The sequence below is a fragment of the Anopheles funestus genome, chromosome 3RL (assembly GCF_943734845.2).
Source record: "Anopheles funestus chromosome 3RL, idAnoFuneDA-416_04, whole genome shotgun sequence".
Taxonomy (NCBI): Eukaryota; Metazoa; Arthropoda; class Insecta; order Diptera; family Culicidae; genus Anopheles; species Anopheles funestus.
Window position 1 is genome coordinate 72567760 of NC_064599.1, and position 27923 is coordinate 72595682.

General features: G+C 38.6%; 2 protein-coding genes across 4 annotated transcripts in view; both read right to left on the minus strand.

Annotated features, from left to right (window-relative positions):
* Positions 1 to 27923, minus strand: part of LOC125768480 (single-stranded DNA-binding protein 3) — a 447182-nt gene that overhangs the window by 319342 nt on the left and 99917 nt on the right. The window lies entirely within an intron of this gene.
* On the minus strand, positions 22594 to 27521 carry LOC125768486 (SOX domain-containing protein dichaete-like). The gene has a single exon (XM_049436225.1). It carries the CDS (start codon positions 24987 to 24989, stop codon positions 23934 to 23936), a length of 1056 nt encoding a protein of 351 aa, XP_049292182.1. The 5' UTR covers positions 24990 to 27521; the 3' UTR covers positions 22594 to 23933.

The following is a 27923-nucleotide window of genomic DNA, read 5'->3' on the forward strand; positions in this document are numbered from 1 at the left end:
CGTATTATATTATGAGCTGATGCAACTTAGAACTTATAACTTAGAAGACCCGTGGTATTCTCTAGAAATCATTTGTTTAGTTTATATTCATGTTCTCATCCACAGTCCACGACCGGTTTGACATCTATTTTCCAAAGACAGGAATTTTACAAAATAGCATCTCTTTGCAATCTAAAATATGGTTAAATAATTACTAAGGGTGGACAACACTTTCCAAAAAAAAAATTAGAATGATTAGGAACATTCATTATCTTTCAAATTTACCTCGATATTTGCATATTACAACCAATTTCATTCAATTCACTACCTTTGACTACTTGACGCGTTCCACATTTCTGCCAATACGGCGATAGTTCGGTTCAATGATTCATAAACATAATCTCTTCCTCGCATTCAAGTCGCCGGCTTGTTTGAAATCTGTCTGACCGGACAAAACTTTCGTTTGTGCGCCAACGGTTGTCTCACGTTGTTGACAGTTTAAATTATTTCTCAGGTTCCGATTGGCATCAAATGAGTCGAGCCAAACGAACCGATGCACCACCGGATGCCAGCATCCTGTAACGTCTGGCGTCATGTGCAGCCCATATTTGCCTAGCTACTGGTACTTGTTGCGCCTAGCTCGCGGACACTTTCCGATCGCTGGCTGGCTCAAAGTAGTGAGCTTTCGCGCCAACCCATACGATCAGCCTTTTCTTTCTGTTAAAACAATCAATTAGTGTCAATTTACTGCTCTGGAAATAATAACGCAACATGACCGTGCTCGTCAAACGTGCTAATGGAATCGCTAACACTGTTTCCAACCCGGAATGCATATCTAAAACCGTGGCGCGGCTGCACCGTGTACCGCATGTAGGTGTGCGCCCTGCTTATGCGTGTCTTTCGTCTTATGCACTGCTGGGTCACGAAGTGCTTCCCTTGTTTCACGGATCGGTACGGACATTGTTTGTGCAGGGCACACTTGCAGGAAGAACACAGTCGGACGTCTGGGGACGCTGCTGACCTGACCATGGCCACAGCCAGCCCGTATTTACATAGAGCCTCGCGTAACGACGAGGTAATAAAAAAATCAAATTCACCCGACAGACAACACCCTAAAGTAGAAGAATGAACAAAACCAAAACTAAACCAACACACACCGTTCGATACCTGCCGATAAACGCATCCATAAACATGGGAGCCACGGTCTGTTTCGACAAGTTATTTACGGAAGAGGTGGGGAAAACCCGACCCCGGCTAATCTTCCCCTCCTAGGGGTGGCTAGAGTAGGCGCCAGTGTCAAAAGTGTTTTTTTTTCTTCCTCAGTTCCGTACGTCTTTTACCGTGTTTGTTCGTTCCCGGTGAGACAACGAACAAACACACCGAAAAAAAAACACACGTTCCGTTTTTGTGGTGTGGTAGCTTTTGGGACAGTTTCGGTGCTAAGGAATACGGGGCTCCATTATGGGTCGCATTTAGATACGTTCTGATAAATGGCGAAAACCCCATTCAAGGGTTTCACAATGGATTAACACTGCAGTTTGGAAGGAATTGTGCGCGCATAAAGCTACAATGGAGCGTTAACAAAATTGTTACCATAGTTTGATAGCCCATTGATCCTATTCCAGCAGTGTAGCAAATTATTATACAAATAAACACGTTCTTTGTACATTGAAATGCTAGATGTGGCGTTAGCCATCTTGCGGTGAACCTTGCATGAAGAGATGCGAGAATATTTGGTTATTATTAAATTATATAAGAATAACATTTTCTAACTATTTTAATTCTTATATATTAAATATATTAAAAAAGCGAACTTAGAAGAAGAAAACCCTGAAAACAATAACAATTAAAAGATCGACAAAAAACTAACTAAATATTTAAACAATTAAATAGCTTTAACTGTAACTAGAAACAAACGAGAAAACAATAAATATAATCCAAAAAATACAAAATGATAATTGAAAAAAAAGTAAAAGAACAAAAAACAAGAACACAATAATCATTGTTTGAAAACCAACAGGCAGAACAGAAAAAAAACAAACAATAAATCGTCATATGTAAGAACAATATACAACGTTGGAAAATAAATAATTGTAAAGAAACTGAATGTATTAAAGAGAAAAGTCAAATATGATAAAAATAAACAGGAGAACTTGACACAAAAGAAATATAAAGTCCTTTATACTATAGTCTTAAAAAATATGACACTATATAATAAAAATACTTGTAATACATTGCCACAAAGTCTCAAAAACTTTACCTTAAAAATGAAGTACAATCAAAGCGTGTTTCTTAAATTAAATTCATTGTAAAAAGCTAAAAACACAACCAACAAATGCAAACATAAACAATTTGTTTCTCGCATTAAGTTTCAATTGTTGATACCTTGATTTACCTGCCCAAGGTTTTATGGCAAATATTTCAAGTGTTTCACCTCAAAACAACCAACATCTTCACAGTGAATTCAGTATATTGTGTACACAAAGTAATTGACCAGCAAAACCATTGACGCAGAAGTGACTGTACTGTGTGAATGCCACACCGAAGGTAAAACCGAAAACATGAGAACTCGGATGAGTTTGTACACGTTTCTTACTACGAAGGGAACATAATTGTACCTTCATCGGCCGATTCCCTTTGCCTTGTCTCCCCTGCTGAAAATATCTTCCGAGATAGTGAATGAAAACTTTCAATTCTCTTCACCAGACCACTTGAAATACTTCCATTTCAACTACTTCCGAATCGTCCTCCAAAATTCCTGGCGATATTCGTCGAGCGAACCGTCCGAAACGTCCATGAAACAATCACTCCCTTTAAAGTACTCGATGTACATTGAAGGGATGTGTCTCGTTTTTGGGTGTGCGGTCTCCCTCAACCCGATATTCCGCCACCGACAGTTGACGGCTGTCTATGTCCAGGGTGTGAAGAAGTACCACCGTGTTCAGAATTTCAGCAAACAAAATGTTTCCGACCCGGAAAGGTTCGTTGAAAAGTGAAGAGAAAGAAAGAGAGAACCCCGAAAAAAATACCTCACGAAACGACTCCTCTCGTCGAGTGCTCTTCACGTAATTAGGTTTCCCAGAGTTTTCCTGTCTCCTGTCCTGTCTCTGTGTATTTTTTTTATTGCTATCAGATCCATCGGATTCGCTTACCATCTGATGAAATCTCGGCCCAGCCACGAATCGCTCTTGGATGCCCTTTCTTTCCCGTCATGTTTGCATTGTTTGCAACAATTATTCCCGCACCGAGATAATCGCTATCGCATCGGAATCATCATCATTCACGCCGCATTTAACGAAGGATAACCGTCGAGGGGTTACAACACACAAGCCGACCAACAGCCAGCCATATGGTTACAGGCCAGACTCAATATCTGGTCCATCCGGATCTATTCTACCCGGTATAACAACAACTGGAAAAAAAGCCCCGATCCGGTGTCCTGCGAACGTTTTCCGCAAGGCTCTTGAAAGTTTTTCGGTTTTGTATCACTTTTGTTTTTGTCTCGCTTCCCACTTGGGTTGCGCTGGGTTGGGTGCACCACTAGCATCTGTTTCCGTACCACTTCCTGGTGCTAAAACAGGGACAAAAAAAAAGATAGGAAATCCTTTTTTGCCCCGACCCACTCTGAAGCGAAGCATCCGGGGTGAAAAAATACGTACGCATGGATTAATCTGTACTCAGGCCTATCAATGCTACAGATTATGATCTTTCATCCATTCTTTTCAATTATTTCGTCGCATTTCCACACCGCCTGACTTGTTTTATAGGGCTAAGGGCCTTCCCATCAATCTAGAGTCTCGCGGTTCACTTACTTTCTGTTACATTGCTCATGATAAGCACTTTTTTTCTCTTTTGAATGTAACAATGACGCGCTTTGTCTAAAAACCCGACTAGAGCCTTTGAAAATTGTTACGTTAGACTAATACATCTACAATGATCCTTAAAACATGCTCTTTATTGTCAGCTGCTAGAAACACACTCTATCTGGTGGTTTTTGGAATAACGATGAGCCAAATGAGCTGTAATTGTTCGTCAAACCACAAAAACCCATTCGGTGTTTGTATAAAAATTGCACACCAAATATATTAACGTCACCTCGATTGCCCAGAATTTCCCCACCCGGCACAACTCTCTATTCTTCAAACAATGTCATTAGCCACAACTTCAAACAGTCTACACCGCATCAACACATTCCACGAACTTCAACGGACCTGAGCGATTTTGATGGATGGCGTTACAAATGATACCCGCCACGATCGGACACGGGAGGTACTGACGCAATCGACCAGGCACCGGAGACACAAGGGATGAACAAATCATTTAGCACTCACTCACCCCTGCAATGATTCAATGTGCCTTGCGAGTTTTACCTACCCCAACTCTGGACAACAATTGGCTTGGATATTTATTTTTCCATTATACCAAAAGATTTGCTACTCAACTATGAGCTTAAAAGTATCAGAATAGCTAATAGAAACATTTGAGTAGCAGCGGTCCACTATTGCCAGGTGCCGTTTTGGAAGAGACCGAAGCGAATCACTGTTTACCAGAGATGAATAGCGTGTGTTCTCTGACAGTTCTCGGCGATAGGGATGTAAATACACTGTTGTGCAATAGGAATAACACATGAGTATGATGGTAGGTTTAAGAATTAGCAATCGAATTAACATGAAGCCTACTGGCTTACAAAAACAAATTAAAATATATCTAAAACGACATACAAATTTAAGAAGAAATATGAATATTCCAAGAATAAACCAATCAATCTAGAAACATGCTAAATAATTAATAAGAATTTAAGGAAAAAGAAACAAAGAAAAACTGTCAATAGAACATGGTTACAAACCAGAAAATGAGAATAATTGTATTAGTTTATGTCTAAACAGTTATGCACAAGTTGAAATATTTAGCTCACTTTAACTCGCCAAGTTTACATGAGCAGGGCGGATTCAAAGGACTTCTATGCCTATCAACAGTGTGCAGTAGTTTCCTCCGAAATATTCTCCAACCAAGATGAATCCGCTAATTTTTTTTCGATTGAGCTGTAAGAGCATGCGAGATCCCATTTGATCTAACCTACCTTTTCTCAAACTAAATTCGACTTCTAGAGAGTTACAGAACTGTCTCCGGTACTCACTATGTATTGCGTACTGTCACAGAACAACTATATTACAAAAAAAACTTAATCAAGCACTAAACTATATGCGCAGAAAACTGTTTATAGATCTCTGATTTACTCTCAAGCGCTGCGGATTACTAGAAACTTCTCTGAGTAGCTCCGAAGAATGCCGAATTACTCCAGAATGCTCCAAAATACAACGATGTAAAGATCCATTTTCTCTAAGATCTTAACATTTAAAATACTTTTAAGAACTTCAAAGTTGATCAGATGGAATCAGTCGAGATCCAACTAGAGAGGTATTGAAACCATCATCATCCAAAACATTACTATAGTTTCCCTTTTTTGACATATGCCCACTAGGAAAGATTTAATAATAGACAACGACTTTTTGCACTAGCGCCATCTGTTGGGAAGGGATACGTTACAACGTAAATATGTTAAGCCAGAGATACTAGAATTCATCACTCAACAATCGTATCTACAAAATCTTCTTCCGACATCCAACCAAGGACCCTCATCAAACAATAAAAAGCATCTAGCAGCGAATATCTTAGAGAGAAGACAATAATTCCCTTTCCAGAAGCAGCCACCGTTTTATGACCTACCGTGATAAAATCCAACTAATCATTTCGCCAAAAACTCGATGATAGCCCCATGAACCAAAACCAGTTTGACCCTAAGACAGACACACAAACAGCACTGCTCATCCATGCCAGCAGCTTTCTCAAGATTCGGCCACAAAACCTGGTACGCTACCTAATTATCATCTTCGTCTTCGTCAAAATGCCTATCGAGCGGTGTGTTGAAGATTTTTGGGTCAAATGTGAACTCACGGCTTCGCGTTATCGTTACCATCGTTATCCACTCAACGCCACGAACCGGAGAGCTTCCGTATCTTCGGCAGGTACATTTTGATACGGCCAAGCAACCAAACTTCACGATGCTACGGACGAACTCGACATCGTACCGTGTATCCACTTCAGAGGCATGTTAATGTCCGAAAACTGTGCGCTACCTCGCTATGATCGATAGCCCACGATGACGGGACTAACTATTTCCCATTTTCGACGACGGTCCCTTCAGACCGTACACGTGTAAAAGTGTGTGAAACAATAATTAGCCTTTGTTCTGCAAACCATTCAACCAACAATTCACTTGACGTATACGATGGTTGAGCAGTAGTTACGTCAAGTGTGCGGGTTGGCATTTGGCTGGCAAAACCCCTTACCGAAGCATCGGGTGTGATGTACCGGACAGTAGCTGAATCAGTTGCTTTCTTCGAAACACCCATTAGGCTTTTGTTGTGCTGGAAAGATGCGCTGAGTAGGACGTGAAAACGGAATGGCGCTCCACAATTATCTTGCTTGAATAACAGCACCAGAAATTGTTGCATTGGAGTTGACGCGAGCTCAATAGAGGGATTGAGAAGCTGAAAGGAAACTTCACATTACATCAGCTGCATATGTGTCCTAACACTATTTTTAACTCAACAGCAAAGCAACAAAAGGTAGGAGATTTACGTTAATCTACACTCAACACTTAACAACTCCAAAACCGGCTTATCATGTGCACACGAAGAACATCATTACCGGTCACTTGTAGTCAAGGTAGTCTGTTCACGCGATAGCCAATATTAATCATACCCTGTACATATTGACTCCCTTTCGAACCGAAACGCGATGGAGTTTTTTGCCCAAAAAAAAACCCATCGATTGTGTGACTGAACCGAAAAATCCGTCCAAAGAAAAAACCCCAAAATTCGCCAAACACCTTACAGCCATTCCGATCGACGCGTTCCGATACAGCTCGGTGGTCGTGGCTGTCAAAACGATTTATAAAATACAACCACCAGGGGGTTGATTACAAAAATTTCGATTGTTCACTATAAGGTTCGATGTGCTACCGCCACCAATGCAACAGATGCAACACGATGAACCACACGATTCGCATCTTTGTAATCGTACCGATCCCCTTTAAATCCTTAACTGGATAGCAATAAGGGTTGGAGGCCCGTTTATTTAATTTTTCACTTTCCTTGACGTGTGCTGTACACGCTCAAAAGGACAAAGGACACTTTGTTTGCTGCGCGTACGGATGCTTTGTTCTTCGTTTTGATATTCTCTTATTGCAAATTTCTAAAAAAAACTGCCTTTTCACTGATTGGCATCCACAAACCTTGTGTGAGTACCGCAGCTCAGCATAAGGGCCTACAATGTTTTACGTTTGCAAGTATGTCACCAGCATGCGGAATAACCTACCAGAAAAAGGGGTTACCGCCCTTTTGTGTCACGATGAATCCGTATCAATACGCACACACATAGCTAGAACTCACGGTTCGCACCATCAGCGTGTGGCTTTTGTAGCGTTTAATTACTTTTCACCACACGACGGGGGTTTCTGAGACTACCGAAAAAAATAAAAGTAACCTACAAACCTGTAGCCATAATGTATATGAAATGTGGAGACCTTTCGGCGTACGACTTCTTCTTCTGTACGTTTGTTTAATGAAGCACAGTGTACAAGTTGCTGTCGAATGTGTAAAATATGCTTTCGTAATTACAATAGAAAAGTTCAGTGGAAATTGAATTGAGCTGAGAATTACTGCTTACACTATTGTTTTTGCCAGGTATCTGGGAGCGTGCCATAAAAACACACTGGTAAGGATTCACTATAATTCATTTCCATTCCACTCAACATTGTTGATATTTCATTTTTCACGTGATAAACCATTTTGAAGATTTTGTAGAACATTGGGGGCGGCCCGGTGGTGCATGTGAAAAACGGCGCCCGTCCACACGGCAGGGACCGGGTTCAAATCCCATCCGGACCGTCTCCCCGTAGCATGGACTGACTATCCTGCTACGTGGTAAAATAAGTCTTGATACGGCCAGGCCGTTCTAACCGAGCAAAAAAAAATAAATTAAAAATTCAAGATATCGAAGGAAAACTTTCAAAGCGATATGTGTATTTTGGAAACTATTCGTTTAATAGAAGACAGGAAAATCTGAAGAATTGTATTAATATTCAGATAGTCCTCTAGATGCACGACAACGCTTATGCGTGGACTTTTTCAGATCGTCCCGGTCTTTGCGCTATAGTCCGACACTTTGGTCCCTTCTTGCATAACGTGAATTCTGAGCATCATCCAATAACCTGATACTGATAGGTCAATCAACCTCCAGGAACTCCTTGACAAGCAGGAAGCAGACAACTCTCACCGTGTAGTTCTCGCAGACCTCCAATTTTGAGAAACTGTGATATAAATCAAGTCCGCTTCTTTTGGGAAGTGAATTGAGAAACAATTCATAACTGTTCCTTTCTTGGGTTATCTGAATATCCTTGTGCAACATCTGATATTTAAATTAAATAAAAGAATCATATCATCTTGCTCTACGGGATACGCTACAAACAACAAGAAAACAGCAATGGTGTGATACTTCCTACTCAAAGAATTATAGCACAATTTTCAACCTTACACATTCCACCTTCACATAATATTCACCTTTCCTTAGTCATATTCCTGGGAAATTCGCCAAAAATGAAATATCTTGCCTACACTGAACGACCTAATCTTTTCCCGAGGAACAAATGGTTTCTGTTGGGATTCTCCGAGAGCTGCTAAACGTTAAATTTAGTAATAAATTCTACAGAAAAAGTCCTACGAAGTGAAAACATTTCCAGAATGTTAACAAATTCCATCAATTTCTACATGAACATATCCGGAAGATTTTCTGTATCGTATGGAGTTTTTTAAGTTCCTTCCATTCAAGGAATAATTCAGTTTATTTTTCCATTACCATGGTCTTCCTAAAAAATCCTAAAGTTATATGAAATAGTTAACATTAACGTCAAATCTTCAATGTCAAATACATGACGAGATTTAAAATCGAAGATTTTGTTATAAGCACAATTAATTATCCTTAAGTTCGAATTCAGCAAAGTTAGCCTTAAGACTCCACAATTAAAATGAAATACTTGCCAGTTACTACTTTGACTTCTTGGTAGTTAATTAATTTTTATTTTTAAATTTGTTGCCATTTATTAAAATGTTATACGGCCCCTTATGGAAAATAACTTTAACAAGAGAAAAATAATTAAAATAAGGCTTTTAAATGCAACTTTTACTCAAACGTTTCGAGTCTCGAATTCAAAATGGCCACCGACAAACTTCAGCAAACCACACAATGGCATCAATTTTGTCATTCTTGGTACAGTATCCTCGGAAAGCCCCTTCTTATCTTGTCCTAGCGATCACATCTGGCGGCATCCGTTCGTTTGATGCACACCATTCCCAAAAAAAATGGCACTCTTCGCCCAAGGCCGGGTGACTGATCACCGCTGGAAACAAAACCTCCATTTTTGGAGTACCACCGCAGCATACCACTGCAAAAGAGACACCCGGCGTGACATGACACTGCTAAAGAAACGAACATTGGCGCTTTGAATGAAAGCGATGCCGCAGCAACACAATGATGGTTTTTTGATTTGACGGAGATTGGCGCAGCATGATCGTGATGTTGTTTGGCGGTTTTAACACCCCACAACAACACCGACAACAGTGCAGATTGTCAATCTTGTGCGCAAAAAAGCGCGATTGTTGATGATACTATGCAAAACCCGCATCCTCATCTACATGGACTTTACTTCCAAGGGAAAGGATTTCCAATAATAAATGTTTGCGGCCATTTTGACGAATTTAACCAATTTGTTATATCCCTTACAACCTTCTCTTCCTTTTCTTTCCCTTGCCCTTTCTCATCTCATCATGAATTTCTTATCATTCTTCTCAAGATGATCAATGCCGGAGATTCTTTTGCCTTTCTCTACCGAAAAGGCAACATAACCGACCACCGACCAGCCCGAGATTGGGACCAAACAATGCAGCATTATAATCTTTGTTGGTACAACAGCTACTGATTTCTTTGTCCCTTACCGTTGTTTCATGCTAAACTTCGCGCCCCCGTATTCGCTGCGTTGTGAAAATGCGGCAACGGAAACTACCATCTCATGCTCACCGCTGGCGTACGGTGCTGTATCCTTGCGCCGTGTTGTGTATATGCTGCCGAAAGAATACGTGTCGACTTTTGAACAGCATTGAAATTCCCGCACCAAAGTCTCGTCGCTTCGTTAGCCACTGTTTTGCATGCCACAGCCCCCCTCCCCGGGGCATCCATGACTTCCTCTTTTGTCTGGTAGATCACACCTTACGCCGGCAAGCTCAGCGGGAAACAATTGCGTACCGAAAGCATATTTTGTACAATCATCTTTCCACCCCTTTTCTCATGACGCGCCACGAGATTTTAATTATCATTCATCCCAAACATGAAACACTGAAACACCCGATCTGGTACTCGAATCGTTTGGCAGCAAAGAAGCAAAAAAAATCCGTTCGGTTGATCGGCGTAAGATCGCGCGAATAGATTACCATTCATTGATGTTCACGCGGGAAGGTGCAAACGGGTTGAGGAAAGGAGTGCGTGAGATGCACTTTTCGAGATGTTTTGAATGCGTTGAGCGGAGGATGAACGTGTGTGTTTGTATGCGTGGTTGGAAATCAATTTATTTAATTACGAAAACGTTGGCTGAAACATTCCCGTTCCATTGTTGTGCAACAATAGCGTAAATTATTAATTTTAAAGAATGATATTTCCTTTTGCACCTGCTTTCGAGGGTTTTCTTGGCGAGTTTGTAGCAGCGCTACCGAGCTGAAGGTTTACAGATTGTGGGACGAATTGAATTACACATCGAAAGATGCTGCGGGAAAGGATGTATCACCAAAAATAACTGCGAGTAAGAAACATTATTTGCATAAAAATTTTACTCTTTAGTAGAAAGAGTACGTTGCTGATCAATATTATAGCAAACATTTAAAAAATGTTATAAACTAGAAATGTTTCTCTTCTCTTCTACTGACTGCTCATTTTTGACTTATTTTTGATTCTTCTTTTATTGACCTCTATTCGATTGATAAAAAAAATATAAAATTTTGAGCTTATATGAATTTTTAATTTTGTTGTAAATTTTCTTCCACTTCTTAAAAAAATGCTTAAAACGAAAATACAAAAATAAAAAAGGTGATTAATTAGCCATAAAATGAGACAAGCGAATAAATTTAGCAAAGAAAGAAAGAAAGAAAGAAATATACAATAGACACATCAAAAAGAAAAGATCAAAAAGAAATAATCAAAAATTTAAAAAATACGAACCAAACATAGTATAAGATTATAAAACAAAAACATAATTGCAGATAAAACTGTAAAAACTTGTAGCAATAGGAAATACAAAATTATTAACAAATAGACTAGACTGCTAAGAAGCAATATAAGAAGTAGTTAAGTAAATAAATTGTGGTTAGTAAATTTTGTGATCAAAAATACATACAAAAATCAAAAATAAATATTGAAAAAAAATATCAAAACTAATCATCAGCAAACGAAAAAACCAGCGTAACAACGAAAATTCAGCATGCGACATGAATACCACAAAAAATTGTATCATCCCACCGGTTTATTTTATAAGGAAAATTAATTGATTTTACCACCATTAATAAGGAAAATTCTTAAAAAATAGAAATGGATAACGCACTAATCAGATAGTATAAACCGAACTAATTGGTACAAAAATTGAACCCAATTATAGCAAATGAATTTCGACATTAACTTCAAGAACAGATGATTTTTTTTCAACAGCTACAGAAAGGAAAAAAAAATCCTTTATTATTAACGATCAGCAAATTATTCTACACTGCATGTTAAAAGTTTGAAAGCTGAAAAAGATAATTATTACAGTAAAATGTCCATCACAACTCCTAAAGCATTCTTTTATTAACGGTTTAAAACAATAGCAGTCAAAAGATGATAATGAACGTGTTGCTTTCACGCTTTTCTTTTGCTGTATCTCTCACACACCAAACCAGTGGAAAACTTTGCCTTTTCCCGTGAAAAAAAATAAGAATCTCTGCCCTTTTTCTGGCCACTGTGTAAAGTATTTGACCTTTTCCCACCGTTGATCTATTGTGCGCACCAAAGACTTATGGCCTTTTGATAACAAGGTTGCAGTATGAAACTTTTTGCCAAAAAATTCCTCCAACCCCTTCTTCAACATCCTCCACATACCACGTTGTAACGTTGATGTTATTATTTTAGGATAGAATCTTCCGGAGCACCAGTCTTCTAACACTGTCTGTGGGGGGGAAAGTAGAAAAGATCATCTACTTTGGAAAGTGGAATCCATTCACACAAAAGTCAGCCGGAGGAGAAAAAAAAGGAAACACACTAGACATTTACTTCCCATTCGGCCGCTTGATATGGGGGAGGGTTGGAAAACTTTGCCTCGCATACGTTACTAGGCGGAAAAACTACCTCCGGGACACATATCTCAGGCGAAAAGATCAAGTTATGTAACCTTTCTTTTCATCACCCTGTCCATACCTTGGCGTGGAATGTTCGACTGTGGAATGTTTGTCGCGTACGCTTTTAATGGATGTACGTATCCGTTGTTTGTGTCTATTGTGTTGGGCCGTACGGCATGTGACGCAAGTGTGAGTGAACGAAAGGGCAAAAAGAGTTATCCATACTCCCATACCCGGATGGTTGGGACAACAACAACCAGTCTAACAGGGGGAAAATCTGTGTAAACCAGATTTACAAGCTCATCCTTTACACTCGTCCCACACAACAACAATCTGCCAAGGGACCAAAAGTTACAATCAAATTAGGCTCTATACCTCTGGTCGTACTTATATCCTTTCCGTATGTTTTCAAAAGTACGTTTTTGAGGTTAGAAATCGTTTGCAAATCGGAAAAAGATTAATGGATTTTGGTGGAATATCTTTTCTTTTTTGTTTGCTTCACAAATGACAGAGAGAGGGAGAGAGACAGCCATCAAAACCCATCCTTAAAGCCGGTTATCATTTTCGTGAGTAATGGATGAAATTCGGTCAGGACCAAAGTTGTAATTTATGATACTCCTTCTCGTTGTACAGGGAGTTTGTTGTTTTTTTCTCTTCCATTTTAATGCCATCATTATTTAAATTCATCACTGTTAATATCTAGTCACACGGTTTTGCAAATAACAAATGTGCACTAAAACTCTGTGTCATAATTATTTCCCACCGTCACATTTCGCTTCTCGTAGCTACACGCAAGAACTATAAAACAACAAAAGCCAAAATTCATGTTTAAAAATGTCATAATTCATGGTACAAGCATGAATCAAATTACAATTACCCGCCAAAAAAAACTAATTTGCGTCCAGTTTTTGTTAGTCCCTGTATTGAACGGTCAAACCATCATCACCCAGTGAACACCCTTCCCGGTCAAAAAACAAATCCATTCAACGAGCAATGGTAACACTTTCCCCCATTATACGAGATAAAGTACCCTTCGCCCTATGTCGAGGGTGTTTGTTTTCAACCATCTAATTTTTCCACCACTTGATGATGATGATGATGATGGTGTGTGATTTTTCCCTCCTTCCCGAATGGTTTTTCCACCACACAAAGCGTGATCCCACCATCGTCCAATGCTGCTGTTGATTTCAATTTGACAGTATAAATTACACGCTTATGAATTAATAGACGAGCGCACGAGCGCTTCCTGCTGGGTTGTTGTTAATCTAATGCGAATGTTTCGTAGATTGATTTTCCCCTGGTTTTACAAAACGAGGAACACGTCCCCGTGCACGGGTTGCCTAGGGGATAATGCAACGCAGGAGAGACAAGAAGGCAGAAAACACACAGTGCCTTCGTCGGCACTGATAACGTAAGCCAGGGTGGCAACGGTTTTGCAACACGGGCAGAGATTATGACAAAACTCATCAAAACCACGTGTAAACACACACACGCACAAGCATATACATATGCTCTCATAACAAAGGAAACCCTTGAAGGGCTATTAGTGGTGAGTGTCTGTACCGGTTTCAAGTTGGTGGAGTAAAGATTACGGGGATTAGAGTGTGGGACCAATTATTAAAATTCATTTCATTTTTTTTACATCACACCAATGTAAGTTAAATCAAACATCTAATGAGAAGTATACTTGACCTGTTGCATAAATTAGATAAATCAGAGCTAAGTCTAGGTTGAATCGCATGTACTAAGACGATCGGTCCCATTTGATCGTTAATGTGAATCATTTTTCTATTGAAATGTAAATTAAAAATGTTGAAATGTAAATTAAAAATTTAGTTCTATGATGTTCCTTGCGTTACTTAAACTACCATTATAGCATTTATAGCACTTATAGCATTATTTTGTTCATTTTAAGTTATCATGGAAAAAATCGTTAATTTATTTTATGAGATACATGAAATAATTCCAGGCCGTTCTACCTGAATAAAAAAATACATGAAATATTTTTTTTAATAAAATTCTATAAAATAAATAAATTATATAAACGAAAACATGAAATTAAAAAATGATGAAAGACATACGAGCCGACTCCGAGCCAGCTATGTCGTAAAAATAAGTCTAGTAAACCAAAAATGGCCAGCGTGACCTTAGCGATTGTTAAAAGCCAATAAGAGCGAGAGGGAGAGAGAGAGAGAAAGAGAGAAATTAAATAAATTCATTTATTTATTTTGTAAAATAGACGAATTTCTTTATTTTTTTATAAAGTTAATAAATAGAATACACGAGAACATGAATTATATTTTTTTATCTTTCTTTGAACTTATGAGTGAGACAATACATTTTGGGTAGGAATCGCAAAAGTGAAACAGTATGAAAACATAATCGAGAAGTCCTCCTCGGATTAAGTACATCTGACTCCGAGCAAGGAATGACTATCCGGCTACATGGTAAAAATAAGTAGTCAGCCATAAATGGCCGGTGTCTCCTCAGAGGTCGAGGTCGAGAGGTCTTTAAACCAAGAAGAGAGAGAGAGAGATGAAACAATTTAAAGTAAAGGTCTTCTATTAACCAACCTTATTTTATTGCTGCGCTAAAATTTGTTACATTACGTTTACATTCATCGTTCGCTTTAAAATAATAATATTACAATTCATTTGAACGTAATAGATCTCTCTTTAAATCGCCCAATTAATAATGGCGACCATAACACATCGCTGCTTTCTTTCGAAGGAAACGGAAACGGACGTTTCAGAGTATGTTAGTTCATTTTTTTTTGTTAATCGTCACTATATAACATTTTTTCAAATTTAGTACAGTATCACTTGAAAATGAACAGAAATTGGGCACCGTTGAGAATCGCTGCGAACGAATTTCAACATACCTCAGAACGCTTTTATTCAATGTAAAAACACTCATAGAAACGTTAATGATCATCTCACCCTTGCTTTCGTCCCACACATCGCTTCACCGCGGCACCGAGAGAAAGGTACGACTGTAACAACTTTTTCCATAATACACTAGTAAAGTTCCAATATTGTGAATAAATAATGTTCTACTGCTACCACTACAAACTTGCACCGTAACTGTACTTAAACCAGTTGACCATTTTGTTTGAATTTTTTGTTGCCCTCACTTACCATCCTGAAGAGGGCACCACTCGGTGCGATGGCAGGACAAAGTTTAAGTCGACAAAACTAAACGATTTCTGAACGGTCCAACCATGAAAGCCGTACATACACAAATCAGCAAAAATCGCCCGTACAAACATTTTACATTCAACCGTAGTACCGTACCGTTGACCGTCCAAATCCGGGGGGAAAAATAAAAAAAAACTGTGTCCAGTTGAAGTGGCCAAGGTATAAACACGAATGAAAATTTCGTACACGACTCTTTTCAATGTTTTCCTTGTTTTCCTTTGCTCTGGTTTTGCTTAGTATATTTATACCAGGTTTTAGTGTACGAAACACAGTACAGTGAACCACGTAAGGTCAAACAGTGGAACAAGAAAAAGCAAAACATTCAAGTGGGGTTAAATAAAGATGCAAACAGTTACTATAATGATAAAAACAGTGGAGTAAAATTTGTTTTTAAATATCTAAAAAAATTGATACATTTTATTGGAAGCATAGGAGCTACTTCATCTATATATGAACATCATAAGAGACAAATAAAAATTTAAAATTTTTGGAGGTTTTGATTTTATTCCTTTTTTTATATTTACCTTAAGGTACTCGAAACAAAACCCAACCATTTGTTTCACATATAATGTTTTGATTTGCACGTGCCAAAATAATCGATCCGAGGTTTTTTTTTCTTAGCCACGTACTCCACTCAACAGCTGTGCAGGTGTGTTTGCGAGCATGCTGTGTGTGCTTCAGTTTGTTGACAATAATTGTACCATTTTTTTGGTTTCTCAAAATCATGTTGCCACTACTCCACACAGCAATAAGCAGTAAAAAAAAGAAAAAGGAAAACCGATACAACCATTACGTCCTTTTGCGGTGTTGCAAAAGGAACAACAGCGCAAAATAACCCCAAAAAATCGTTCCGCTTGTGCATAATTATTCATACGTACATTCCCTGGTACAGTGGTCTCAAGTGGTACCGGGCTGCTGAAGTTGTAATTGAGAACCGCTTGCTGACTTTTAATGTGTGTTTTTTCAGTAAAAAATACAACAAAAATGCTACGAATTATTTTTTACCACTTACTTTCCATGGCGACATCAATTGCTCACATCACTTGAGAATGAGAATTGTGAAAATGCGATCGTTTGATAACACCGGGTTATAACGTTTCGGTTAATATTGCTTCCACTTTGCTTCGATAATATTACTTTTGATAAATTTTATCGTTCTTTATTGAAATGTGCAAAAAGCGGTAGTTGTGAGTCGGCCACGAAGTATGTACTTGTATAACCTAAGGGCAACTAATAAGAAAAAAGGATAGAAATGTAGGGAAATTTAGAAAAATCATTATTAATAGAATTAATTTTGTTTTTTAACCTTTTTTAAACCATTAAACCACTAAACCCATTAAGTTATACCATTAAAAAAATTATCACTATCAGGAAAACTAATTTACTAATAAAATATCAGCCTTTATAATTTGTTTGTATACGAAATAGTATTATTGCGAAAAAGATCAATAATTCAATAAAAAGTCTTTTTTATACTACATGTTTTTCACCATCGCTAGTTATTGTCAGTTAAATAAAAATTCAACAATAATTAAAAGTCCGCCATCTGTTATGCATTAATTTTCAAACATTTTTACTTTCTATAAGAGATTCCAAAATAAAAAAGTCACTGTAATCAAAATCACTGTATAAAGGTGAAATATGTCCCTATTCCAGTACTGATGCTAATACAACAAAGCAAAGAAAAACTTCATGCAACACAATAATGCAAACAAAATTACTTTTCTGTCAACAAAACATTTCTTTCAAAGCGTCTTGATGCTTTTTTTTCTCTTGAGCGAAAAACGAAAGAAATAGACAAGGAGTACGTCCTAGCAGAAAATGTACAGCAAATGGTAAGACAAGTGTATTTTATGAACATTTCGAGTCAGCTTTCGTGAAAAGAACTTCTTATAAACTATTCAAAAATGTGTAGCACACGGTGAATGAAAAACGTTTTAATTGAACAAAATCAACCAGAAAAAAACCCGCGGCAGAAAACATTTTAAACAACCTGTAAACGTCTGTATTCGTCGTGGGCATATAATTCACCTTCTCAACACTTGCAACTTTTAACGAGAAACACAGTACAGGAAACGCAATTGAAAAGCAAAAAAAACATGATACAAAACCAAATATTTGGCTCCACCACATCTCATCCTGCGCGTCGAAATCGATGAGCGCAACCAAGAATGGCAACAAATGTTCAACACAAGGCAGACAAAACTCCGCATAGCAAATGGAAAATGGAAATACATGTATTTGTGCCATTGTGACACGAACAAAGCCACTCAGTAAAACATTTTTACGGACCCCGAGACGAATCGTGTGGACGAGCAAAAAAAAAGGAAAACTAAAAGTGCGTACGAATGAATATCCTGACGTGAGCTGTAGAAAACTGGGGCCTTTCTGAATAACGACAACAGGAAATGACGCGACGATTACTAATGACAAACGTTGCAACGTGGAAAGGACCCGGGGTGATGGTCAGAAAAAAAAAATTACCTACAAAATGTGAAAGGATACACACAAAAAAGGAACGATCGGATACTTGCGTGTGTTTTTTTTTTTTGGTTGCTCCTTGTTTCGTTTCTTATTCATGTTTTGTTCGAAAATGGAATTGCTTCGGTGTTTTGGAACTCCCACAACGAACTCCGGTAAACCGTTCGTGCGTCATTTTCGACACAATCCTGTTCGCGTGCGCCATCCTTTTGTCAGCCGTCATTTTGTTGTCCTTGTTGTTTCAGAACACACACACACAAGCACAGCGAGAGAATACAGAGAACACACCTCCATCGCCCTATTTCCTGCTGCGGGATGACACAGCGAAACAACACCCATCGGGAAAATGGGCACCGAAATGGATTGTTTTTCCGAACACTTTTCCTCCAAAAGCTCACAAAACCCGCCTGGTTGGATGGTTTAGTTTCGCGGCCGCCCCAAACCACCTAACCGCCTAACCCGCATCATTAATGGTCGACATTACGTTACATTATTGTCGACCAAAGTGTACCACACTTCGGCATGGCACTTTTATACCATTTCAAGAGGTTTTGTTAAGTAGATTGTGTAGTTATAGAAATTACATATTACATTAATCATATCATGCGTGTGTCGTACCCGAGGCGTTACACGAAAGAGGAAATAGTTTTATTAATAAATTAGCAGGGGCACTTTGGACGGCGCATTGGGTGTGGTTGTTCAGCACCCTACCAAAAAAAGGGGAACACCACCCATTAGGCATTCAAAATGGAAAAGTGGAATTATGATCATCCATTTGTTTTGACATCAAAGACCATCAAAAAGATAAGGAATCGTGGTTTGCCGCAAAGGAAAACAAAAAATGTAACAAATCATTAATTCGTAACAAGCGATTTTATTACGTTGTTTCTTCATTGTGCAGCTAGTAATATAGTTTTTGTTTAGTATTCTAGTGAAACTTATATTGTTCACAATCAGTATTAATATAAAAAAACGCTTTTTAGGTATTTTTATCGTTTTTTTTTAATGATAAAATAATTAAATTATTAGGATTATTACTCATTCAAAACATTAATGAAAAATCTTCCACGATTTTACTAAAATGAGCATCAAAACTAAAGGCGTTATAAATTAAGTGTAGAATATTTTCTCAAACATCAAAAGTACACCTGTTTTGTTTCCGAAAACAAGCGAAACGGCATTAATGTAACGCACTGTAACGCTACCACAATATAGCACGATAGCAGAGAAAAAAAAGTATACTAATTTTACTTAAGTAAGTCCTAAAACTTTCTTAACCATTTAATGAAGTGTTTAAAGCAGCAATTATAAATGACATTTTTCAATAGTATTTTAGAACTTATTTTAGAAAATAATATTCTAGAACATGTAAGCCATATTAGCAATATTGCCTAATTTTATAGCATTTACAAAATAGAAGGAAAGTGCATACAAATGAACTGGAAGTAAAATGTTATCCTGAGTATTATATTATCTAAATGTCAAGTAAATTAAACTTGTCTAAAACTAGTCTATAAATTATAGCATTATCTCTATTATAGATGTCCTTTCTATTTTTCGTACAGCCCATGCTATAAATTTACTTAAACAGTTTAAGTCATCTTTTTAGTACCGTTTACGAACATAAAGCCTATCATTTTGCTTAAATATTATACAAAAATAGATAGCAAGTAAATTTGACGTCTGTTAATTATCGTACTGGTACATTCAAATCACTTTTTGCTCATTAAGGGCATGGAACGCTTTTCAGCCTGCTTTACTACCAGTACACCGTTTATAATTAAATTCCTTATCATTCAATCTTATTTAGCACGCTTGTTTTGCTTTATAGGAAAAAAAACCTCCCCGATCCACTGTAAGTTCCCTTAACGAGCGATCACTTATCTTTCTCTTTCCTTTTCCGTCGTTCAATGAAACGTGTTCGGGCGAAGGGGCTGGCATGGAACCGTATCACTATGCAAACGATTGTTGATAGAAATCGTATCACAAGCAACATAGATGTGTGTGATAAAATAAAATCCATACCACAAAACCCATTGCCTATCAAACAATTTTAAACCTAATAACAACCTAATTCAAAACCACTTGAGCTCCTAATTTATTCCGCGTACCCGGGAAGGGGTGGTTCTTAAACCTTTTACTCACACAAACGCATGCAGCATCAGTTTTAGGCCGTCCGCGTGCCGCCAGTACTCTCGATACGAAAGGGCCACATACGAGCAAGCGACGAACGTTTGCCAACCAACGCGCTAATGCATTGGAACCGATGAAACGGAACTAGTTGCCATGGTCGGAACGGAGCACACGGAGCAACGGTACGGTTTCTCCCATTGAGCAGAAAAAGAAACGCAAGGATAAGCGATAAAAGGACAGCCCAGTCGGACAGGAAGGAAACCCCCGACGAGGGTGTGCAATGATCCGCGAAGCATATTGTGACAATCACTTCCACATGCAATTATTCATTTTTCAAAACAGGCACCCATTGTGCCTGTTACCACCCTCGATTTTAGAGGCAGCATTATGACACGACAGTATGGATCTTCTGCTTAATCGAGGCGAGCATCCTTTTGAAGCACTGTCAATAATAGTCGATAGAGCGAATATCCGCACCACCGTTGCTAAGATTTGTGGGCAGACAAATTGGTGTAAGTGGAAAACATGGGACACGCTGCTTTAATGGTGGTTTGTAAAGAGCTTAAGAAAATATACTAGAATAGCACAAAATTAAACCTTAAAAAATAATCGAAGAATTACCACGGGTTGGGCAAAAAAAAGGTACCCAAAAACAGGGACCATCCATTATTGCACGAACAAATCACATAATGAACGCAGGAACCGGATGCGGAAGTTACGGAAATACGGTGCCTCTTTCAGCAGGCCGGAACCGAGTGCGCGAATGGTGGCTGGGTATATTTTTTCTCATTCTTCCACCACTGAAAGCATCCCTTTTGTGGACTGTTTTCTCCAATTCCATTATGATTCCAATTTCTGCTTAGTGTTTTCTGCACGAGCGAAAAACGGTCCAGGCTTTCCCCGATCGTGTGACCAAGCAAAAGGGTTTTTCTTTTTCTGGTTACATTTTGTCCGTTTTGCACGGTTTGCAGTGTTTCTTTTTTGTTCTCTCTCACTCTCTCTCTAGGCTCGTGTGGAAGGAGAAAAAAAATATTGTAGACCACAGTGGACCCGCCAGGACGCACAAAGGGACAGCGTAACGCGCACTTTCGGCTACTGCACGGCGGAAGTACTTTATTTATGACTGTTTACGAACTTTTTCCACCAAAAACTTCATTATTGCCGCGTGGATGGGATTGTTTATTTTGGTCGGTTTGATGTTTCACGGGCGAAGCAAAGGGTAGCTTACTGTAGATGACTTCCTCACACAGACAATGCGATACCATAACCGGCCAACCGACGAGTGACTTCTGTAGGTTTTACTGTTCTGGATTTTTTTTTGGTACACGATAAAAGCAGTGTAACATTGTAACATAAGCGGGAGTTATTTCCCTTTTGGGTGGAAATATTAGATAGTTTTTGTGCGTATTTCGAGGTTAATAAATCGATAATGGACTCATCCATTAAACAGTATCAAACATCGTTAACGAGCGTGTCCGAGTAAATGGTGCGGAATCAAGATGACCATTTCTGTCATATTTTTGTCGCTGAAACTAAGCATAGATTAATGTAAATAAATTTAATTATTTTAACGAGCAAATCACTAAATTATTCAAATGCATCATTAGCAAAAAGATCACAAACAGTTCAAAAAGTTGTACGACGAATATAATCAGAATTTATATAATTTAATTAACACCAAACATAGTTGTAGTTTAGTTGAGGATGACGACTGTCTTCACACGACATTACCGGTACCGAATCTCATACTAATTCGTTCGAAACAGAGGCAAAAAAATGTAAACTCCTTTTTATAGCATTTCTTATAGTTACTTTTATATTCATTGACAAAACTAACATTGAATATTTAGCAAAAAATGTTGTATTTTTTTATCATACTCATTATCATGCTACAGAAAAATACCAATAGTGATAATTATTCAAATAAATAAATAAGAAATCCTAATGGAAAACCTCAGCTATAAAATGTTCTAAAAGAAAATCAATAATCCCTTTCTCTTAGTAGGTTGTCAAAATTTTAACTAATTTACAATTTAATTACTTAATGATCATTGAATGATTTTTAGTAAAAGAAACGTAACTATATTAACTAGATCCTGGGTTAATAATTTCAAACGATGTATGCTTTCTAGATATTTGGAAAAAGTATAAAATGAAATCTGGCTTAAAAATTTAGAACAGTACTAAAAAAACATCAAATGAGTTTATGGATCGCTACACTACCCCTAGGGTTAACCCGGAATTTACAACCAATTTTCACGTGAGAATTTTTCACATGTTCATCCACATTACACTTCTTTCCTTTAAAAACGAATAAGAACATTTAGTAATTTATTTTTATTTCAAATAATTTTATTTCGTTTCATTGAGTTTTTTTTGTATGTTTTGTTTTTGATTTATATATTTTTACACTTCACCGTCTTCCCACGCTGGTCGCATCAATATGATCAAATACTGACAGATAACAAATAATAGCCTTACATCTCACTTTACGTCACTACATCGATAAGAATTACAGGTTTGTTTCGTTTTGTTTCAAAAATAGCTTTACCTTACTCCTTCACACACATACGATCACGACAGTACGATGCACAGTATAGTTAAGACTCTTACAAGTAAAGCTGATTGATTGGTGATCGAGCGATCTTACTAAAAGCAACAATAAAAAAAACAAGCCCAAAAAACGGCTATGTTAAGAAACCATTTTGTTTTTAAACGATGTAATTTAAGACGAAACAATATTTAATACAGAGAAAAAAGGAAAAAAAGAAATGTACTTGCTTTTCGATGAGATTAAAGAACTATAGCTAGCAATTAGATGTGTACACATATCGATTATGATTTGGATTGGGAATGTATTTCATTTCGTTTTTATTTCCTAATTTATTTCACTTCACTTTGTTGTCGCTTATTTTCGCCTACTTTCGTTTTTTGTTCTCCCTTTTTTGAGGTTATCTTTCTCTTTTTTTACAGAAATTATGTACAGGTAAATTTGTAAGAAAAAAAACAACCTCCTTCCCTGGTCACCTGGTAGTTTACCGATCGCGCACAGAACAAAGGGAACCCCACAAAACAAAAAATGCAGAAAGAAAGGGCTTGTTAAAAACAAAACTAACACAACAAAATGCAAAACTAATAAATCGAGAGGTATAATGTTCCTACGGTAGCGTTTCTTACCGGCTCTGGAAGGTGTTTCTCCAGCATTTGTGCACCTTCTTAACCGTGCTTTCATTTGTTTTTCATTTTCTTTTTTTTTGTGTGTTTGTTACATTACATAAAGATAATTTTTCCTAACTGATCGATTCGGCAGCACGTGGTTACAAACCATCACCACCACCGAAACATCATGCAATAAGTTAAAAACAATGCTCCGACCGAAATCTCCCGTGGGCAATTGGGCATCATTATTAATCTACTATGTACAGCACCCTTTCCCAGCACGTCCCAGGACGTCCTCAAGACCGATCGTACTAAAAACAAAACCAAGGGTAAGGGATGTTCGTGCAGCGCACGTGATGTTCACAGAACAGTCTCGTAACACAACACGGATTCCCCGGCTACATATACTATAAAATAAAATTATAGCACATAATTTTATGCTATAATATACTAACCCAGCCCCACCACTACTAAACGGTTGTTATAGCTAATCGTCGTGCGTTTGAGCGTCTCAGTAGATGACCTGCACTGGTCGCCGCATCGAGTTCTCGAGATCGGGCAGCGTCGATTGGGATGCGCTCGGGCTGGAACCGGGCGATGCCGACGACGTGGACGAGGTGTTGTACAGGCTGTTGGAGTGTGCGGCATACAGTGGTGCCGCTGCTGCCGCAGCCGAAATCCCACTGTAGATGTTGGAGTAGAACGAACTGAGCGAGGTAGGTGGCAGCTGCTGTCCGGCCGATTGTTTTCCACTCTCGCCGAGTCCACCGACCGGTGAATGTCCCGCCTGTACACTTTGCTGCGATTGATGGAGCTTCTGCAGCGTGAGGGGATCGAAGCTACCGAAGTACGGCACTGGGTAGTGTTGTTCGAGTTGTTGCAGTGGATGGGTCGGTGCAAAGTACGGTGGCAGCTGAGGGAAGGGATAGGACGACCCCAAGGACCCTTTGCCACCTTGCTGCATCGCACCGAGTGCCCCAAGCCCGTTGGCAGCGTTCGCTAGCGGGTTCTTCGGTTTGCGACGGGGCCTATACTTGTAGTCGGGATGTTCCTTCATGTGTGTTGCCCTCAATCGTTTCGCTTCATCGATAAACGGACGCTTTTGGGCTTCGGTTAAAAGTTTCCACTCCGATCCGAGCCGTTTCGAGATCTCGGAATTGTGCATCTTCGGGTTGTCTTTGGCAATCTGACGACGCTGCAGTCTGGACCATACCATGAACGCGTTCATCGGGCGCTTGATGTGACCTTCCTGGCCGGGTGACGTTTGTCCGTTGCCCATAACACCGCCGCCACCTCCACCACCACCACCACCGCCACTCTGGCCGAGGGAAGCGTGATGGTGATGGGCTCCTGCTGCACCATGCATACCACCGTGCCCTTGTAAACCGGCCAAGGAGGACGGTGGAAAGGTAAGGCCCCGCTTCAACCCTAGATGGTCCGTGGGTGAGCTGGGGCTGTGGTGTGGTTGGGGTGCAAAATCTGCCGCCGGCGGTATGTCCATCCCATTGCCCAGGGCAAACCCGTAATGCGGATGTCCCAGGCTGGCCATCGTGTGGTGATTAATCATACTGTAATACAGCGTGTCTGCCTGTTTCTACACGTCGTACCGATCCTGATCATGCACTTCTGCACATAAACACACGAACGAACGTTTAATGGAACACACACACAGACTGATTTTTGCCAACACACAAAATGTTTTGTTTGTAACAAATCGAACAGCACAGACGAACAAATCAAACAAAACAGAAAGCACAAAAAATCACTGGAACTATAATTCGCTTTTCACAATTCACGTCTTTCGTGTTAACAGGAATGTTTTATTAAAAATTGTTATAAAAACGTAACAATATGATCACTGGCACACTTATTATCGGCACAAGCACAATGTGTTTTTTTTTTTGGTATGTTTGCCAAATAGAACACAACAAAACACACCGAATTCGTAATCGTAACTGTTACACCGTTTGTTACTTTTGTGCTATATTACTCGCCGGAAATTGTTCCAATTCTTCCAACAAAAAAAAACGATAAAGATCGTTTTTAATTTATTTGTTTCTTTTCTTGCTGCTGAATAAATCTCGGATCACGCGACCGCGTCCGCTCGGTTCCAGAGTTCGAAACGTATTGAAATGTTTGCACCACACCAGCAAACCACCCAGAGCAGGTTCGATCTTTTCACTCCACCGTTTTGTTCACCGCTTGGCTCGTGCGTGTTAGTGTGCCCTTTTGCGTTCGTTTCGCTCTTTCCCTCACACTACTCCATGGGTTTTGTTTATCCGGTTTTTTTTTGTTTTTGTTTCATTCTTCAACTCCTGTTTCATTGCTTTCTTCCCATTCTGAAGGATACAATTCTTCTTTTGTGTATGGTTTTGCTTCTCTTTCCTACGTACACCTAACCGTATGAATTGATATTTCGTTCTCTTTTGTTTTTCTTTTCATCCCTACTTGCTGTTTCATTTCCGACAGCGCAGAAGCGAAAACTTCGTGCCAGAACGAGACAACGGTGCGTTCGCTCACTACTAGTGAGAACAGGATCACACAAGCGAGCGTGAGATTCTTGGAATATCTCACGAGTAAGAGAAAAAGTAGGCGTGTCGTTTGGCAGCGTATTGTTTTGTTCTCTTTCTTTCTCAAAGAACAAAAGCAAAAAAATAACGCTTTTCTTCTCACTATTACGCCTTTATCTTCATTCTTTAAATCCGCCTATTGTATTGCTGCTTCCTCCCTCGCCCTTTTTCTCCCTTCTCCCTCACCCTTCCCCTTATCAACCTTTAACAAAAGCTTTCCCCACCCGCAATTTCGGTGCTTTCTTCCTCTGTCTTTTGCACCGGAAAACAGCTGCTTTGCTTTTTCTTTCAACCCCTTTTGTTGCCATTTTTTTGTTCCCCCCCTCTCACCCCAACCTTCTATTGTTTCCTTTGCTTGGTTGTTTTTCTGTTTTATTGTACTTCTTTTTTTTCTTCAAAAGGAGCACCTTTGCTTTCTGCTTCCGAACGGAAAATGCAACATATTTGGCGTGGCTCGGTGAAAATGATAGGCATTTGTGAGTTGAAGAGCACACATTTTCTTGCACAAAACTTGCTTCCCTCCACTTTATTATTGCTGGTTCGTGCTGCAACGGTTGTGTTAAATTCACTTCCCACCACAAAAGGCATTGCTCCCCATCACTAGCCACTGCAAAAGGTTTCTGCACGCACCAGCTCACATGCGCTGTCTCGCTCTATCCTCTGCTATGTGAAGGAGAAGCTTTTAATATGGTTGTTCGTAAAAAAACCACCCTTTCCCAAATGGAAAGCTACAATGGCCAACAAAAGCTTTTCTTCGTATACATTTTTCTGCTTTTCTTGTGCGTTTTTTATTTTCCTTTTTTTCCACTACACAAGAGGTGGTGGAAATAAAAGGAAAAGCTTTTCTTTGTATTGTTGTTGTATGATTTTCTTCTCATTTTTTCCCCCTTCTTTCTCCAGTTACACTGTTCTCCTCATTTTTCCGGAATCTGCTCCGTTCAATCCGGTCATTTTGTGTATGCTTTTCTTTCCTTTTTTTAGTTCGCTTTCTTCCTTTTTTCCTTTTTTCTTTATCATTTTCATCTTGCTAATACGCTTCCTATCACAATTGTGCATTCGTTTTTCTTTCTCTCTCTTTCGTTTGCTATTGGTTTACCATTGTTGCTACTATTACTGTGTATCACTTATTTCACATTGCTGTATTTGCTGGAGTTACTTTTAATACTTACTTCTTCACTCACAATCACCACCCGTAAGCTAAACAATGGTCGTTTCTCTTTCTCATTCTACTTGCTATGTGTAGATTCTTTAACAATAGTTCCAATCAAACCGAGATCACAACGGAAAAACGGAGAGTATACTGAACTGTTGTTAACTGAGCAAAATTGGAGTATTTTTATTGCATCATTTTAGTGTCTTATATCTACCTTTTATTCGATATATTTTTATAACACTACAATGAACGAGTAATACATTAAATGACATTTATAGTAAAATATATAAAAGGATAAATAAATACGTGTAAAACAAACGGAGTAAACTGAATTTGAAATTAGTTTAAAAAGAATTATCTCTTCTTGGCTTAACGACCCCTATCACACCCCCCCCCCCCCACGATCAGTTGAATGTTATACAATTATATTTAACAACAAATAGTTGTCAAAGATAAACAAATTCATTTTATAGCACAGTTTTTGAGATAGGTTTGCCAAGTATTTAAAATTAATCAAATAATACAAGTGCAAAATATTTTCTGTGTTAAAATAAATATCATTTATATTCATTCATATCCATATATTTTATATTGAATTTTGAAATAAAACTATTATATCTATTGAGGGAAAACTATTCGCTCCCCAAAATTTACATCATACCAGAAAACTTTATTTACATAAAATTCCGATATTATCGCTTAAACACCTTTTAAGAACGAGCTAAAAATATTACCTCCACCACTGAAATGGCAAATGACGATACTTCTAACTCACAAA

Bases quoted from the DNA above. Each gene is read 5' to 3' on its own strand.
- LOC125768486 (XM_049436225.1), bottom strand. From the start codon at position 24,989: ATGATTAATCACCACACGATGGCCAGCCTGGGACATCCGCATTACGGG.